Source organism: Triticum aestivum, chromosome 3B (assembly GCF_018294505.1).
Source record: "Triticum aestivum cultivar Chinese Spring chromosome 3B, IWGSC CS RefSeq v2.1, whole genome shotgun sequence".
NCBI lineage: Eukaryota > Viridiplantae > Streptophyta > Magnoliopsida > Poales > Poaceae > Triticum > Triticum aestivum.
The window spans coordinates 734,592,862-734,611,267 of NC_057801.1; the positions used below are offsets into that span (position 1 = coordinate 734,592,862).

Below are 18,406 nucleotides of genomic sequence, written 5' to 3' on the forward strand. Positions count from 1 at the left end.
AATATTTCAATAAAGACTACATACACATGTATATAAACATACTCCATTCGTTCCTAAATATTTATTTTTCTAGAGATTTTAAATGGACTACCACATACGGATGTATATAGACATATTTTAGAGTGTTGATTCACTCATTTTGCTTCATATGTAGTCACTTGTTGAAATTTTTAGAAAGACAAATATTTAGAAATGGAGGGAGTATTTTAGAAAGTAGATTCACTCATTTTGCTTCGTATTAGTCCGCACTAGAATCTGCAAAAAAAGACTACCCTAGATCAAAGTGGTCATACAAGAACACCCAACACACGCGCTTACATGCATGCATAGAATCGATCTTCTTTCCTTTCACTTTTTTACAATCTAAATCAGCTACGCGTGTGTGTATGCTTGAGTCGTCTAAGTATATGCAAGTTAAGCATCTGCTCGATCTGTGTATGCGCGCCCAGATTCATTTCGGTTCTGCAGGCCTAGAGCTCACCACCTACCGCCAGCCGCCGTCTGCGAGAAGAAGAAGGACGCCGGCGTGGACTTGGCCGGGCTGAGCACCCGGTACCCCGCAGGCCGGACCTTGATGTTCCCGCTGCCGCCGCGCTGTAGGCCGCAAATCGGCGTCGTCGGCGCCGAGGCGACCTCGCCGTCGTCGTCATCGTGGACGTCGTGGTCCATGTGCCAGAGCACGTCGAGGAAGGCGTCGACGGAGCAGGGCAGCGTGAGGGGCCCCTGCGCCGCGTAGCCGTACTCCTGCTCGGCGTCGTCGAGGAGGCGGCGGAAGAGCGGGTGGTCACTTGTTGAAATCTCTGCGCGCCTAGAGCTCACCTCCTACCGCCAGCCGCCGTCTGCGAGAAGAAGAAGGAAGCCGGCGTGGACTTGGCCGGGCTGAGCACCCGGTACCCCGCCGGCCGGACCTTGATGTTCCCGCTGCCGGCGCCCTGCAGGCCGCATATGGGCGTCGACGGGGCCACGGCGGCCTCGCCATCGTCGTCGTCCTGGACGTCGTGGTCCATGTGCCAGAGCACGTCGAGGAAGGCGTCGACGGAGCAGGGCAGCGCGAGCGGCCCCTGCGCCGCGTAGCCGTACTCCTGCTCTGCGTCGTCGAGGAGGCGGCGGAAGAGCGGGTGGTTGGCGCGGTCGGCGCGCACCACGAACCGCTCCCGCTCCGGGCCCACGTACACCGAGAAGCACCCCGGCGCCACCGCCGCCGACGACTTGCCGCCGCTGTTCAGCCCGGACCTGCACCGCTCCAGGGTCCTCGACACCAGGCTCTTCCTTGCTCCCTTGCTCGCCGCCATGCCGCTGGTGGACGTCGACCGAGTCGAGACGGTGAGCGGATGCGCCGGCCGGATTGTAAGCAAGATGGCATGCATGAGAGAGGGGGCCGGCCGCGTTGTGTGTATATATATGGGTACAAGGCTACAAGCTAAGCAAAAGGTAGGTGCAGCAGCTAGCGGCTAGCTGAAGACGGAGGGCGACATGGCGTGCGGTGTGACATGGTGGGCTAGCCCCATAAGTTGACCTGAAGCGAGGGCATGCATTGACTTATGACTCGTCGCGAGCAGCAGCGCAGGGTCATATGGTGCAGGACGATCGAGGAGGAAGGCAAAGGGGGAGATGTACTCCTACACTCTAAGTAATACAATTAGGGTAATTAACAACTGACTTAGGGCCGGCTAATTAACTAAGTGGTTAGCAATAGATACTCAGCTAGTACTATATGAGTAGTACTGGCCCTGCATGTGCATCGACGGAGAAAAGGAAGCTAATCGGCTGGGGAAAAGCTAATCGGGAAAGGTACGTGGTGTGGCTACTTAATCCGGGTGGGATGTAGACATGTAGTAGTATTATCAAATGGGCAATAATTGTCTTAGTTTAGTGGTCGACGCCATGGTCAACGCCGCCCGAATGTGATGTGGAAGAAGCACTGCATCTGCATCGCTAGGCTTTGCTATGGCTACACACAGTGGCGGAGCTACATGCAGTCCTGGGGTGGCCACTGCCACCCAGCCCTGGCCTAATCACTGAAGGAATTTTTTATTGAAAGGTTAAATTAAGGAAAGTTTAGCCATTTGGCCCCCTCAAATATGTGTATTTCTTGTTTGGCCCCCCCGAGATCTTTTGCTAGCTCCGCCACTGGCTACACATATGCACCAACTGACAAATCTCTTCTGAGAAAAGATCTCTATATTTCGGTGACGATTACTTAATTACGAGTATATTCCACTTTCAACTCACGTGTTGTGGCTTTGTGATATGTTTTTTAACACATTTCAAAAATCTTGTCAGATTTTTGCACCGTAGTAGTGCTCTTGTAACATCTATTTTCACCTACTTCTGTTTTCGGAAACACTAAATCAATTTTTTAGGCATGACAAATCTGATGTTTTTCATGGCAATTTATATTGGCGCGGTGACGGGAAATTTGGTTTGCAAGCATGCAATTTTCTAACAGAAAAATAACTGAGACAGATTTACCATGCTCGTCAACTAAACTTGCCATCCTCCAAGAACATAATTTACCATGAAAAATGTTCAATTTGCCATAGTCAAAAAACTGACATGGGATCTGCAATGGAGTCATTTATTTTTGCCCAAAGTTAATGCTGAATCCATCCTCTTGTTTTTACCTACACATGTATGGGTCTATTTTGCGCAAAACCGATATTTCAGTAATGATTAGTATCTTTGTAACGCCTTGGCCACAGTCACCGGTTCCCGGCAGTTACTCTTGGCGGAATCTAGACTGGCCCCATAGAGTAGCATTAGTCTTTTTTGCGCACTCTGTCCTCACTTGTGCACGCCCGGGACCAACTTCCCGGCTGGTCATCCATTCTCAAATCGCTCCAAGCCAAGCATGCTTAACTTTAAAGTTTGTTTTGAATGAGCTCTTGAAAAAGAAGGAATTCTATGTTGATATCAGTAGTTTATCATTCCTATTAAGTCAAGCTCTCACATACACCCCCAGTTAAAGGAACGGACGTCCTCGTCACCCCATCAGGAACGTTCCCTCTTGGTACACATATGTGCATCCAGCCCGGCACATGTGCCATGTCGTGTGCCACAAGGGGCCACATGCGTCATGCGCCACATGCCCGCGCACCTGACTCGTACATGCCCGTGTAACCGTCAGGGTCAGCTCTGATACTAATTGTAATGCCTCGGCCACATACACTGGTTCCTGATCGTTACTCCTGACGGGACCTAGACTGGCCACATAGACCAACACGAGTCTTTCCTGTCACCCGGGACCAACTTCCCGGTCGGTCCCCATTCTCAAATTGCTTCAAGCCAAGCACACTTAACTTTGGAGTTCTTTTCACTCCCGAGAAAAGAAGGAATTTCTTGTTGATATGAGTACTCTATCATTTCTACTAGGCCAGACTCTCATAATCTTCTACTTTCTACTCTCGTGCCGTCAATCCTGACTTTGTGACAAATTTTATATCATTTTAAAAATCTTGTCAGATCTTGTGACATGGATTTCTTACCTAATTTTGTTTTTACTCCAAAACAGAAAATTAAACCCACTTGACAGTAGAGGCGGTTTCATGGCACCAAGGGCCTTGTGGTATTTTGGTTCCCGTGAATAGACGGTTTTGATCCTGCGGATTACCACCCTATGCTTTGGCCCGAGTTGACGGTTGTGGTGGCAATGGTGGTGCTAAGAACTTTTTGGTCATTGGCTCTCAAGTTTTGTTGTAGTTTGTTATCTTCTTCTAGCCCATATGATGAGAAATCAGTGGTCCGACGGGTGAGGGCTTTTGGAGGCCGAGCTCCACAGAGCTCGTTTTGAAAATACGAATTTCCACAACGTGAAAACATTTTATACATTCACACACATGTGTATTGTGTATGTGCAAAAATTCATAACCATATACTTTCACATGTAATGTACAAAATAAAGACAAAAACATATTTCTATAATGGGCCGATTTTTTTGTTGGGCCGGATTTTTTCTGTACAACCTACAAATCACAAAAAATTCAAATGATTTTTTCACACATGCGTGCGGAAATCATATAAGTTTCTGTTGATTTTTTAAAAAACTTTCAAATATGCCTTTTGATTTTTTTTTTCAAAATACCGAGCTCCGTAGAGCTCGGCCTCCATTCGCATTTTTCGGTGGTCCGACGTCCTATCTTGAGAGGGTGTGTCCTTAGTCTTTTCAATGATATAATGTTTCACTTATTGGGTGAACAGCGTACCATTCACAATATTTGAGGGTTTTTTTTGTTGCGAGAACACAATATTTGAGGCTAGTCTAGGTTGTGCAGGTTTATTTCCATGCAATGTTTTTTCACCGACGGATATAGAAGAAAATCAAGATGTAAAAAGTAAAACAAAAAAATGACGACTATGAAGTACCATGATGTAATTTTTTGGTTTATCTGAATGTTTGCTGTTCATTTTATTTAGGTGTCCTCGATCCAATGTGCTTTATTTGGTTATGTTTAAATATAATAATAAGTGGAAACCTTAATAGGAATTAGTAGGAGGTTATAGATCTATCCATAACTAATCTCTCGCCCTCTAATTTCAGTGGGGTGGGCCCCTCACCGTAAATTTTATCCAATCAAACAATCCCACCTAAGCACCTTCATTAATCTCGTAATAATCTATCTGTGTGTGTAGCATTGCTCAATAATTATACTCTTCAACTAATCAACACCGGCGAACCAACCTGTGGTTGAGTTGGTTAGGTGGACAGTGGTATCCCCAACCCACTGAAGGAAATATGCCCTAGAGGCAATAATAAAGTTATTATTTATTTCCTTATATCATGATAAATGTTTATTATTCATGCTAGAATTGTATTAACCGGAAACATAATACATGTGTGAATACATAGACAAACTGAGTGTCACTAGTATACCTCTACTTGACTAGCTTGTTGATCAAAGATGGTTATGTTTCCTAACCATAGACATGTGTTGTCATTTGATTAACGGGATCACATCATTAGGAGAATGATGTGATTGACATGACCCATTCCGTTATCTTAGCACTCGATCGTTTAGTATATTGCTACTGCTTTCTTCATGACTTATACATGTTCCTATGACTATGAGATTATGCAACTCCCGTTTACCGGAGGAACACTTTGTGTGCTACCAAACGTCAAAACGTAACTGGGTGATTATAAAGGTTCTCTACAGGTGTCTCCGAAGGTACATGTTGGGTTGGCGTATTTCGAGATTAGGATTTGTCACTCCGATTTTCGGAGAGGTATCTCTGGGCCCTCTCGATAATGCACATCACTATAAGCCTTGCAAGCAATGTAGCTAATGAGTTAGTTACGGAATGATGCATTACGTAACGAGTAAAGAGACTTGCCGGTAACGAGATTGAACTAGGTATTGGATACCGACGATCGAATCTCGGGCAAGTAACATACCGATGACAAAGGGAACAACGTATGTTGTTATGCGGTCTGACCGATAAAGATCTTCGTAGAATATGTGGGAGCCAATATGAGCATCCAGGTTCCGCTATTGGTTATTGACCGGAGACGTGTCTCGGTCATGTCTACATAGTTCTCGAACCCATAGGGTCCGCACGCTTAAGGTTTCGATGATAGTTATATTATGAGTTTATGAGTTTTGATGTATCAAAGGAGTTCGGAGTCCCAGATGAGATCGGGGACATGACGAGGAGTCTCGAAATGGTCGAGACGTAAAGATTGATATATTGGACGAATATATTCGAAGTTCAAAAAGGTTCCGAGTGATTCGGGTATTTTCGGGGGTACCGAGGAGTCACGGGAATACGAGGAAGAAGCAATGGGCCTCATGGGCCAAGTGGTGGAAGAGAGGAGGTAGGGCGCGCGGCCCCCCTAGCCCAAACCGAATTGGACTAGGGGGCCGGCCCCCCTTTCCTCCTTTTCCTCCCTCTCCTTCCTTCTCCTTCTACTTCCCTTCCTTCCCCTCTCCTAGTTGGACTAGGAAAGAAGGACTCCTCCCTGGCGCGCCCTCCCTTGGCCGGCCGCCCCCTCCCCCTTGCTCCTTTATATACGGGGGCAGGGGGGCACCCCATGACACACAAGTTGATCATCGTGATCGTTCCTTAGCCGTGTGCGGTGCCCCCTCCACCATATTCCACCTCGGTCATATCGTTGCGGTGCTTAGGCGAAGCCTTGCATCGGTAGAACATCATCATCATCACCACGCCGTCGTGCTGACGGAACTCATCCCCGACACCCTGCTGGATCGGAGTCCGGGGATCGTCATCGAGCTGAACGTGTGCTGAACTCGGAGGTGCTGTATGTTCGGTGCTTGGATCGGTCGGATCGTGAAGACGTACGACTACATCAACCACATTGTCATAACGCTTCTGCTTACAGTCTACGAGGGTACGTGGACAACACTCTCCCCTCTCGTTGCTATGCATCACCATGATCTTGCGTGTGCGTAGGATTTTTTTTAAAATTACTATGTTCCCCAACAGTGGCATTCGAGCCTGGTTTTATGCGTAGATGTCATATGCACGAGTAGAACAAAAGTGAGTTGTGGGCGATATAAGTCATACTTCTTACCAGCATGTCATACTTTGGTTCGGCGGTATTGTTGGATGAAGCGGCCCGGACCGCGTACGCTTATGCGGGACTACTTTTACCGCCGTGCTTTGCACACAGGTGACTAACGGGTGTCTGTTTCTCCAACTTTAGTTGAACCGAGTGTGGCTACGCCCGGTCCTTGCGAAGGTTAAAACAGCACCAACTTGACAAACTATTGTTGTGGTTTTGATGCGTAGGTAAGAACGGTTCTTGCTAAGCCCGTAGCAGCCACGTAAAATTTGCAACAACAAAGTAGAGGACGTCTAACTTGTTTTTGCAGGCCATGTTGTGATGTGATATGGTCAAGACGTGATGCTATATTTTATTGTATGAGATGGTCATGTTTTGTAACCGAAGTTATCAGCAACTGGCAGGAGCCATATGGTTGTCGCTTTATTGTATGAAATGCAAACGCCCTGTAATTGCTTTACTTTATCACTAAGCGGTAGCGATAGTCGTAGAAGCAATAGATGGCGTAACGACAACGATGCTACGGTGGAGATCAAGGTGTCGCGCCGGTGACGATGGTGATCACGACGGTGCTTCGGAGATGGAGATCACAAGCACAAGATGATGATGGCCAATATCATATCACGTATATTGATTGCATGTGATGTTTATCTTTTTATGCATCTTATCTTGCTTTGATTGACGGTAGCATTATAAGATGATCTCTCACTAAATTTCCAGATAAAAGTGTTCGCCCTGAGTATGCACCGTTGCCAAAGTTCGTCATGCCCAGACACCACGTGATGATCGGGTGTGATAAGCTCTACGTCCATCTATAACGGGTGCAAGCCAGTTTTGCACACGCAGAATACTCAGGTTAAACTTGACGAGCCTAGCATATGCAGATATGGCCTCGGAACACTGAGAACGAAAGGTCGAGCGTGAATCATATAGTAGATATGATCAACATAGTGATGTTCACCATTGAAAACTACTCCATTTCACGTGATGATCGGTTATGGTTTAGTTGATTTGGATCACATGATCACTTAGAGGATTAGAGAGATGTCTTTCTAAGTGGGAGTTCTTAAGTAATATGATTAATTGAACTTTAATTTATCATGAACTTAGTCCTGGTAGTATTTTGCAAAATTATGTTGTAGATCAATAGCTCACGTTATTTCTTTCCTATGTTTTTTATATATGTTCCTAGAGAAAACTAAGTTGAAAGATGTTAGTAGCAATGATACGGACTTGGTCCGTGATCTGAGGTTTATCCTCATTGCTGCACAGAAAAATTATGTCCTTGATGCACCGCTAGGTGACAGACCTATTGCAGGAGCAGATGCAGACGTTATGAACGTTTGGCTAGCTCAATATGATGACTACTTGATAGTTTTGTGCAACATGCTTTATGGCTTAGAATCGGGACTTCAAAGACGTTTTGAACATCATGGACCATATGAGATGTTCCAGGAGTTGAAGTTAATATTTCAAGCAAATACCCGAGTTGAGAGATATGAAGTCTCCAACAAGTTCTATAGCTAAAATATGGAGGAGAATCGCTCAACTAGTGAGCATGTGCTCAGATTGTCTGGGTACTACAATCGCTTGAATCAAGTGGGAGTTAATCTTCCAGATAAGATAGTGATTGACAGAATTCTCTAGTCACCACCACCAAGTTAGTAGAACTTTGTGATGAACTATAATATGCAAGGGATGATGAAAACAATTCCCAAGCTCTTCGCGATGCAAAAATCAGCGAAGGTAGAAATCAAAGAAAAACATCAAAGTGTTGATGGTGGACAAGATCACTAGTTTTAAGAAAAAGGGCAAAGGGAAGAAGGGGAACTTAAGAACAGCAAGCAAGTTGCTGCTCAAGTGAAGAAGCCCAAGTCTAGACCTAAGCCTAAGACTATGTGATTCTACTGCAAAGGGACTGGTAACTGGAAGTGGAACTACCCCAAGTATTTGGCGGATAAGAAGGATGGCAAAGTGAACATAGGTATATTTTATATACATGTTATTGATGTGTACTTTACTAGTGTTTATATCAACCCCTTGGTATTTGATACTGGTTTAGTTGCTAAGAGTAGTAACTCGAAACGGGAGTTGCAGAATAAACAGAAACTAGTTGAGGGTGAGGTGACGATGTGTGTTGGAAGTAGTTCCAAAGATTGATATGATCATCATCGCACACTCCCTATACTTTCAGGATTAGTGTTGAACCTAAATAAGTGTTATTTGGTGTTTGTGTTGAGCATGAATGTGATTTGATCATGTTTATTGCAATACGGTTATTCATGTAAGTTAGAGAATAATGGTTGTTCTGTTTACATGAATAAAACCTTCTATGGTCATACACCCAATGAAAATGGTTTGTTGGATCTCGATCGTGTGATACACATATTCATAATATTGAAGCCAAAAGATGTAAAGTTAACAATGATAGTGCAACCTATTTGTGGCACTGCCGTTTAGGTCATATTGGTTTAAAGCGCATGAAGAAACTCCATGTTGATGGGCTTTTGGAATCACTTGATTATGAATCACTTGATGCTTCCGAACCATGCCTCATGGGCAAGATGACTAAGACTCCGTTCTCTGGAACAATGGAGCGAGCAACAGCTTTGTTGGAAATAATACATATTGATGTATGTGGTCCAATGAATGTTGAGGCTCGTGGCGAATATCGTTATTTTCTCACATTCACAGATGATTTAAGCAGATATGGATATATCTACTTAATGAAACATAAGTCTGAAACATTTGAAAAGTTCAAAGAATTTCTGAGTGAAGTTGAAAATCATCGTAACAAGAAAATAAAGTTTCTATGATCTGATTGTGGAGGAGAATATTTGAGTTACAAGTTTGGTCTACATTTGAAACAAAGCGGAATAGTTTCGCAACTCATGCCACCCGGAACACCACAACGTAATGGTGTGTCCGAACGTCGTAATCATACTTTATTGGATATGGTGCGATCTATGATGTATCTTACTGATTTACCACCATCGTTTTGGGGTTATGCATTAGAGACAACTGCATTCACTTTAAATAGGGCACCATCAACATCCGTTGAGACGATGCCTTATGAACTGTGGTTTAGCAAGAAACCAAAGTTGTCGTTTCTTAAAGTTTGGGGCTGCGATGCTTATGTGAAAAAGTTTCAACCTAATAAGCTCGAACCCAAATCGGAGAAGTGCGTCTTCATAGAATACCCAAAGGAAACTATTGGGTACACCTTCTATCACAGATCCGAAAGCAAGATATTCATTGCTAAGATAGATCCTTTCTAGAGAAGGAGTTTCTCTTGAAAGAAGTGAGTGGGAGAAAAGTAGAACTTGATAAGGTAATAGTACCTTCTCCTGAATTAGAAATTAGTTCATCACTGAAATCAGTTCCAGTGATTCCTACACCAATTAGTGAGGAAGCTAATGATGATGATCATGAAACTTCAGATCAAATTACTACAGAACCTCGTGGGTCTTCCAGAGTACGGTCCGCACCAGAGTGGTACGGTAATCTTGTTCTGGAAGTCATGTTACTAGACCATGATGAACCTACGAACTATGAGGAAGCGATGATGAGCCCAGATTCCGCGAAATGGCTGGAGGCCATGAAATCTGAGATAGGATCCATGTATGAGAACAAAGTGTGGACTTTGGTGGACTTGCCCGATGATCGGCAATCCATAGAAAACAAATGGATCTTCAAGAGGAAGACGGACGTTGATAGTAGTGTTACTATCTACAAAGCTCGAATTGTGGCAAAAGCTTTTTGACAAGTTCAAGGTGTTGAATACAATGAGATTTTCTCACTCGTATCGATGCTTAAAAGTCTATCCGAATCATGTTAGCAAATTGCCGCATTTTATAAAATCTGGCAAATGGATAAATAAAACTGCATTCCTTAATGGATTTATTAAAGAATAGTTGTATATGATACAACCATATGGTTTTGTCAATCTAAAGGTGCTAACAAAATATGCAAGCTCCAGCGATCCATCTATGGACTGGTGCAAGCATCTCGGAGTTGGAATATACGCTTTGATAAGTTGATCAAAGCATATAGTTTTAAAACAAACTTGCGGTGAAGCCTGTATTTACAAGAAAGTGAGTGGGAGCACTACAACATTTCTGATAAGTATATGTGAATGACATATTGTTGATTGAAAATAATGTAGAATTATTCTGTAAAGCATAAAGGAGTGTTTGAAAGGAGTTTTTCAAAGAAAGACCTCAGTGAAGCTGCTTACATATTGAGCATCAAGATCTATAGAGATAGATCAAGACGCCTGATAAGTTTTTCAATGAATACATACCTTGACAAGATTTTGAAGTAGTTCAAAATGGAACAGTCAAAGAAAGAGTTCTTGCCTGTGTTACGAGGTGTGAAATTGAGTAAGACCCAAAGCCCGACCACGGCAGAAGATAGCAAGAGAATGAAAGTCATTCCCTATGCCTCAGCCATAGATTCTATAAAGTATGCCATGCTGTGTACCAGATATGTTGCATACCCTACCACTAAGTATTGGCAAGGGAGTGCAATAGTGATCTAAGAGTAGATCAATGGACATCGGTCAAGAATATCCTTAGTAAGGAATAAGGAGATGTTTCTCGATTATGGAGGTGATAAAAAGAGTTCGTCGTAAAGAGTTACATCGATGCAAGCTTTTACACCGATCCAGATGACTCTAAGTCTCAATCTGGATACATATTGAAAATGGGAGCAATTAGCTAGAGTAGCTTCCTGCAGATCATTGTAGACATAGAATATTTGCAAAATACATACGGCTCTGAATGTGACAGACCCGTTGACTAAACTTCTCTCACGAGCAAAACATGATCATACCTTCGTACTCTTTGGGTGTTAATCACATAGCGATGTGAACTAGATTATTGACTCTAGTAAACCCTTTGGGTGTTGATCACATGACGATGTGAACTATGGGTATTAATCACATACAGATGTGAGTATTGGTGTTAAATCACATGGCGATGTGAACTAGATTATTGACTCTAGTGCAAGTGGGAGACTGAAGGAAATATGCCCTAGCGGCAATAATAAAGTTATTATTTATTTCCTTATATCATGATAAATGTTTATTATTCATGCTAGAATTGTATTAACCGGAAACATAATACATGTGTGAATACATAGACAAACTGAGTGTCACTAGTATGCCTCTACTTGACTAGCTTGTTGATCAAAGATGATTATGTTTCCTAACCATAGACATGTGTTGTCATTTGATTAACGGGATCACATCATTAGGATAATGATGTGATTGACATGACCCATTCTGTTAGCTTAGCACTCGATCGTTTAGTATATTGCTATTGCTTTCTTCATGACTTATACATGTTCCTATGACTATGAGATTATGCAACTCCCGTTTACCGGAGGAACACTTTGTGTGCTACCAAACGTCACAACGTAACTGGGTGATTATAAAGGTGCTCTACAGGTGTCTCTGAAGGTACATGTTGGGTTGGCGTATTTCGAGATTAGGATTTGTCACTCTGATTGTCGGAGAGGTATCTCTGGGCCATCTCGATAATGCACATCACTATAAGCCTTGCAAGCAATGTAGCTAATGAGTTAGTTACAGAATGATGCATTACGTAACGAGTAAAGAGACTTGTCGGTAACGAGATTGAACTAGGTATTGGATACCGACGATCGAATCTCGGGCAAGTAACATACCGATGACAAAGGGAACAACATATGTTGTTATGCGGTCTAACCAATAAAGATCTTCGTAGAATATGTGGGAGGCAATATGAGCATCCAGGTTCCGCTATTGGTTATTGACCGGAGACGTGTCTCGGTCATGTCTACATAGTTCTCGAACCCGTAGGGTCCGCATGCTTAAGGTTTCGATGACAGTTATATTATGAGTTTATGAGTTTTGATGTACCGAAGGAGTTCGGAGTCCCGGATGAGATCGGGGACATGACGAGGAGTCTTGAAATGGTCGAGACGTAAAGATCGATATATTGGACGACTATATTCGGAGTTCGGAAAGATTCCGAATCATTCGGGTATTTTTGGGGGTACCGGGGAGTTGCGGGAATACAAGGAAGAAGCAATGGGCCTCATGGGCCAAGTGGTCGAAGAGAGGAGGCAGGGCGCGCGGCCCCCCTAGCCCAAACCGAATTGGACTAGCGGGCCGGGCCCCCTTTCCTCCTTTTCCTCCCTCTCCTTCCTTCTCCTTCTACTTTCCTTCCTTCCCCTCTCCTAGTTGGACTAGGAAAGGAGGGAGTCCTACTCCCGGCGGGAGTAGGACTCCTCCCTGGCGCGCCCTCCCTTGGCCGGCCGCCCCCTCCCCCTTGCTCCTTTATATACGGGGGCAGGGGGCACCCCATGACACACAAGTTGATCATCGTGATCGTTCCTTAGCCGTGTGCGGTGCCCCCCTCCATCATATTCCACCTCGGTCATATCATTGAGGTGCTTAGGCGAAGCCCTGCGTCGGTAGAACATCATCATCGTCACCACGCCGTCGTGCTGACGGAACTCATCCCCGACACCCTGCTGGATCGGAGTCCGGGGATCGTCATCGAGCTGAACGTGTGCTGAACTCGGAGGTGCCGTACGTTCGGTGCTTGGATTGGTCGGATCGTGAAGACGTACGACTACATCAACCGCATTGTCATAACGCTTCCGCTTACGGTCTACGAGGGTACGTGGACAACACTCTTCCCTCTCGTTGCTATGCATCACCATGATCTTGTGTGTCCGTAGGAATTTTTTTGAAATTACTACGTTCCCCAACACCCACTAGGGTTCAAATCCTGGTGCTTGCATTATTCCTGGATTAATTTCAGGATTTCCGGTGATGCGCTTTCAGTGGGAGAAGACGTTCCCATCGACGACGAGGCGCCTACGGTGGCTTCATAAATCTCAAGATGATATGCCGACTCAGTCTCTCGGAGGTGCTCATAGGGGTAGTGTGGGGACCCCGACTCATAAGTCGAGATCACCGAATGCACGTGTACAGTGATCCCAAAGATCAATGCTCACTGAACACACAGAAGCTGAATAACAAGAGTCTTACATCCATACATATCGTCTTACACAAATTATGACCATTATGGTCAAGTCTTACATTGATAAAGCCTTAAGGGCTGAACATCAAATGAAACACAAGCGAGGGAAATCTTCGTTGATAAGTAGAACCCATGCCATCTGCCTTAACCCTACAGGCATTCTGACTGGGAAGCGTCCTAGTTCTCGTGTTCGTCACGAAAGAACTCTTCCTCGAACTCCTGCTCTTCCATGCCTGGTCAATTAAATAACCAGTGGCAAGCCAATGAGTACTTTGAATGTACTCGGAAGCAACCCATGATTTGGTTCAAAGTAGCAATGCAATTGTACAACAAGTAAGCAACCTAGCTTCAAGCTAGTTGGGATGTCCTATCAACTTGTGGGGTATGCAACAATGAAGTTGGGTAACCTTGAGAACAGGTTACAGATATCAACATAAATAGGGTTTGAATCAATGCCATGCCATTCAACATGTCAAGTCACCACCTTGACACAAATAGTTCCTTTCCACACACACATGCACCAAGATTGTAAAATTTCTGGACATAGTTTAAGTAGCACCTCCCAACTGTTCATGACTGTGGACACGGCTATTTGAATAGTTTGACACTCTGCAGAGGTTGCGCACTTTACCCACAAGATCCGGGAAGCTTTCGTGTCATCCACGATCCCGCAGTACCTCAAGTACTCGGGGGAAGCACCCGATCATTACCTTTCCCAAGACGACACTAACATAGGGTCCACTCGTTGATACACAACCTTCGTGTATCAGCAAAAGATCGTGGGACTCTGCCCTTTTCACATTATCACGCATACACGAAGGGACCAATGGTGTGTCCGGTGCCCTGTGAAAACAGTCATGGCCGCCTATCCAAGCACGACACCCTCCCGAGAGTGACCTCAAGTCACCCCCGTCACTAGTAAGGTGGGCACCATGCTAGTATCAGCCTAAGTAATCGATAAAGCCCCATCCCATAAAGGGGTAGAGTGGTTGCACATGTTTGGTTGGGATGGTAATCACACATAAATCTAATCCATCATCTTACACGCACACCAAAAGCTCTCTTCGGTACACCACTTCTTCCTCAAGTGGTGACCTTAGTTCAACATCTCCCAAGGGCATTAGTGGCACCCGATGGGGTTTCGAAAGAATGTAACCACGAAGAGTTCATGGTACACATGCATCATTATGCATCAACTAGTCTCTTGACAATGCAATCATGAACAAGGTAAAGTCATGAGTAGGGGTATGCATCATGTGATGGTTCACAACAAGTTTACCACCATCATATTTCATCATCATGCAATCGGAAAAAGGGTATCGATGAACAAGAGGGGTGTCATGGTCAAAGGGCTGCTTGCCTTGATTGGCTTGTTCTTTGAGGTCTTCAAATCCTTCTCCTCCTTCTTTAGCAACTTCGTCAAATATGGGATCTAATCGTCGTAAGAAAATAACGAAAAAATAAGACAAGAATGAAAATAGAAAAATCAAAGTGCTCAAAAAAATGTCAACTTATTTTTGTAAAATACTAGGAGGAAAACTAGGAAGGGGAAATTTTTTAGTTTTGGATTTGGAGTTAGGGGTACAGAGTAGTGGATTTTTAAATAGGGATTTTATTGTTCAAATTTAAATTTAAATTTGAACAGTGCTGAAAAGTGTAATGGATGTGTATGAAAGCTACATCAATAAATAGGAGTTGGAATTATTGCATTTGGATAGATATTTTATCCTATGGAATTTTTGGAAAAGTGACAGAAAAAGAAAAAGAAAAGTGGCACTATGCCACTGGGCCAGAAAGGCCACAGTGCAGCAGGCCCAGAGGGAAATCAGCCCGCGCGAGGCCGCCACGTCGAAGGCGTAAAGGCGAAGTACGCCTTCAGCCGATGGGCGAACCGGTGCGCGCGTGTGTGCGTTTTGAAACCTGACGGGTGGGTCCCACCCGTCAAGGCGTGAGGCTGACGGACAGAGCCCACAGCCGTCGTCATCTACCTCCGTCCAGAGGCGACGGCGAGCTCGCCGGCGGCGATATAGGGCACGGGGGGATGCGTGGGTGGTACCGTTGGACTCGGGGGGAAGTCGTCGTTCGGGTGGTGGTGGAGATGGTCGCCGGAGCAGCCTGGTTCGCCGGCGACGAGGTCATGCGGCGGAGGTGCTTCGGGCGTCGATGGTTTCGGCCGTTCCCGGCTGCAAAAAGAGTGGGGAAGAGAGGGGAAAGGGTCAGCGATGCCGCGCGGTTCCGGGGCGGAGGAGGCCTGTACCGCGGGAACGCCGACGAGCCGAGGCGGCGGAGCTCGAGCTCGATCTCGAGCTCGGGTGGCTCTGGAGACAAATGGGTGGCGTGGGGGTTGATTAGGAGCGTGGGGGAGCGACAGGGAGTGAAAGAGGGGCTCAGGGTCGCCTTTTATAAGCTGGCCGAGGTCCATCGTAGGCGTGGCCTACGGGTGCCCGCGGGATCGGCTCGGGTGGACGTTAGAGAGGGAATGGAGGGCTCGAGGGCGTTCGTGGGAGTGGTTTAGGGTGCCAGGGAGAGAGAGGAGGAGTGGGACGAGCTGCGGGCGGGCCACGGGAGCGGCGCGAGCATTGGTCGAGCGGGGCAGCGCTCTGGCGTGAGCTGCAGGAGAGAGAGAAGGGCGCGGGAGCAAGTGGGCAGCCTGCTGGCGTGGAGAGGACGTCGAGGGGCATCGACTGGCGCGCGGGGGAGACTCGAGGTGGTCGGGAGGCGCGGCGTCAATGGTCGGGTGCCCTGCCAGGCGCTCTAGAGCGCGACTTTGACTGGCATCCGCGGTTTTCCCACGTCCTCGCGCGTCCACTTGTGTCTGGCAGCTGGAGGGGGCATCGGCAAAAGCTTGAGAGAGCCTTGGATGCTCTGGAAAGCTGAGGGGAGAGAAGGAGGCTGAGAGAGAGGGAGGAATCTGCTGTCCAGAGAAGAAAAATGGGGTTCCCCCTTCCTTCATCATTGCTTCCTCGGGCAGAAAAGCACCCAGGTGCTAGGGGGGAACTAGGAGAGGTTGTGGTAAAAAGTAGAGCTCATGGAGATTAGTGGGAGAGGCCAAAAATGAGATTTTGGTAAAGTGGCAGAAGGTGTTTGATGCTGGTTTGGGCAAGTAGATAATTTCCATTTGTCATGTGACTCCACAGGGTGAAATGGCACATATAATTAGGGCCTTCCACCCATTTTAAGCTCATTTGTAAACCCTAGAAATTGGCAGGAATGAACTTGTGCAAGTCTAGCTGAGCAAATCACTTCTCCTTGATGCACCACTTGGTGTGGTGGCCTCATTTGGTCATGTAATCATGCTCACAAAAGTTGGGATCAAGGAGAGAAAGTTGGCAGTACAAAGTTGTTCAAATTTGATTCTGGTCAGAGGGGGTTTTGTGGCATTTTGGTGAACCACAATGACCTTAATTGAGATGAGACTTTGCAAGGTGATCACAATATGCATTTGTGACTTGCTGGATTTTCCTTGGATTTTTATGAAAATATTTTCTGTAGAAATATTTCAAATCCTTGAAATGGACAGGAATGGTTTTGGGAGGTTTTGTCCAATATTTTGAACATGACCTTGTGTTGAAACCCTTATATATGGAAAATATATGTCCATTGAGTTTCCCTGATTTTCCTCAAATATTTTTGAAGCTTTTAAATAATTTAAACCTATTAAAGACCATTTCTGGCCTAAAGAAAAAGCCTTTAAATAAAAGAGGAAAATTATTTTTAAAATTATATTTTTGTGTTTTATGGGGGTCCTATATCTAATAGGTTTCAAATATACTCTTTGAAATATTTTTCATACCCCAAATCAAGTACTTGCAGTGCAAACCTCAATTCAGGGGTTTTTGGAAAACTAATTTTTGAAAATACTAATTAGCCAAATTATTTCTGTGCGAAAATACTATATTGCACTATACACATGGCATGATCATTGGGCAGAAGTTTAGGGCAAGGAGATGAAGTATATAAGGTGGAGTTGTGTTGACTTTAAGGAGCACTTGAAAATTACAGAGAGAAAAAACCAACTCCAAATAAAAGCCAAATAATGCAAAAGTTTTTGTTGGTCCAAATTTTCATGCTTTATTAATGCAAATGACATGTTACAAAAATCAGGGTGTGACAGGTAGGATGTGCGTGTGTGCGTTCATAAGGATGATTGTATGCATGTGCATATGAGCGCTTGTGTCTGTACTGATGCTCAAAAAACTAATCAACACCGTTCTTCTTAGAGGGGCCGATTGATCCAGATATTTACATGAAGATATTTTCTTTGAAATTTCCACAGGGAGAACTCATATAGCCGAAGTAAACGTGTCGAGAGAGATGCAATGCGTCCTTGTAAATTAAGATACTTCAGGACAAGATCAGAATGAGCTTGACAGTTCTTATATACTCCAGAAAATGGCACTTCTTCTGAGTGTAATAGATTAATATGCCCCGGCCGGAACACACAGGAACGAAAACAACACAGGGGTATATGAAAACCACATAATTAGATGAATTTTTATCTATACTTTTTAGATTCCCTACAGAACAATAGAGCACAAGAGAAACCAAAAGTGCAGTTTGGGTGTCGTGTCACACAGGGAAGTATCAACTATTCAGCTCGGTAATTTTTCTCTCAACTAACAGAGACATGTGTAGATGCTTGGTACGTACTGGTGTAGGTGACGGCTGGTGATGGATCAAAATTGATGCCGTCACTTCGCTTGAATTAACTACCAATTGAACTTTTCTTTTGCATGGAACTACCAATTGATTAATCCCCCAATCAAATTGTTTATTCTACTGAATTTATCAAATCTAGCAATCGATTTATTTATTCATCAATCATGAAAGACATATAGTATTTCCGATGAAT

The 18,406-nt window shown here is 44.7% G+C and overlaps 1 protein-coding gene across 1 annotated transcript; it reads right to left on the reverse strand.

Annotated features, from left to right (window-relative positions):
* Positions 1-601: 601 nt before the first annotated feature.
* Positions 602-1,484, reverse strand: LOC123066244 (uncharacterized). The gene has a single exon (XM_044489365.1). It carries the CDS (start codon positions 1,365-1,367, stop codon positions 816-818), a length of 552 nt encoding a protein of 183 aa, XP_044345300.1. The 5' UTR covers positions 1,368-1,484; the 3' UTR covers positions 602-815.
* Between the last annotated feature and the right edge of the window lie 16,922 nt (positions 1,485-18,406).

What these genes read in the sequence shown, in the direction of transcription:
- LOC123066244 (XM_044489365.1), bottom strand. Translation starts at nt 1,367, where the DNA reads ATGCATGCCATCTTGCTTACAATCCGGCCGGCGCATCCGCTCACCGTC.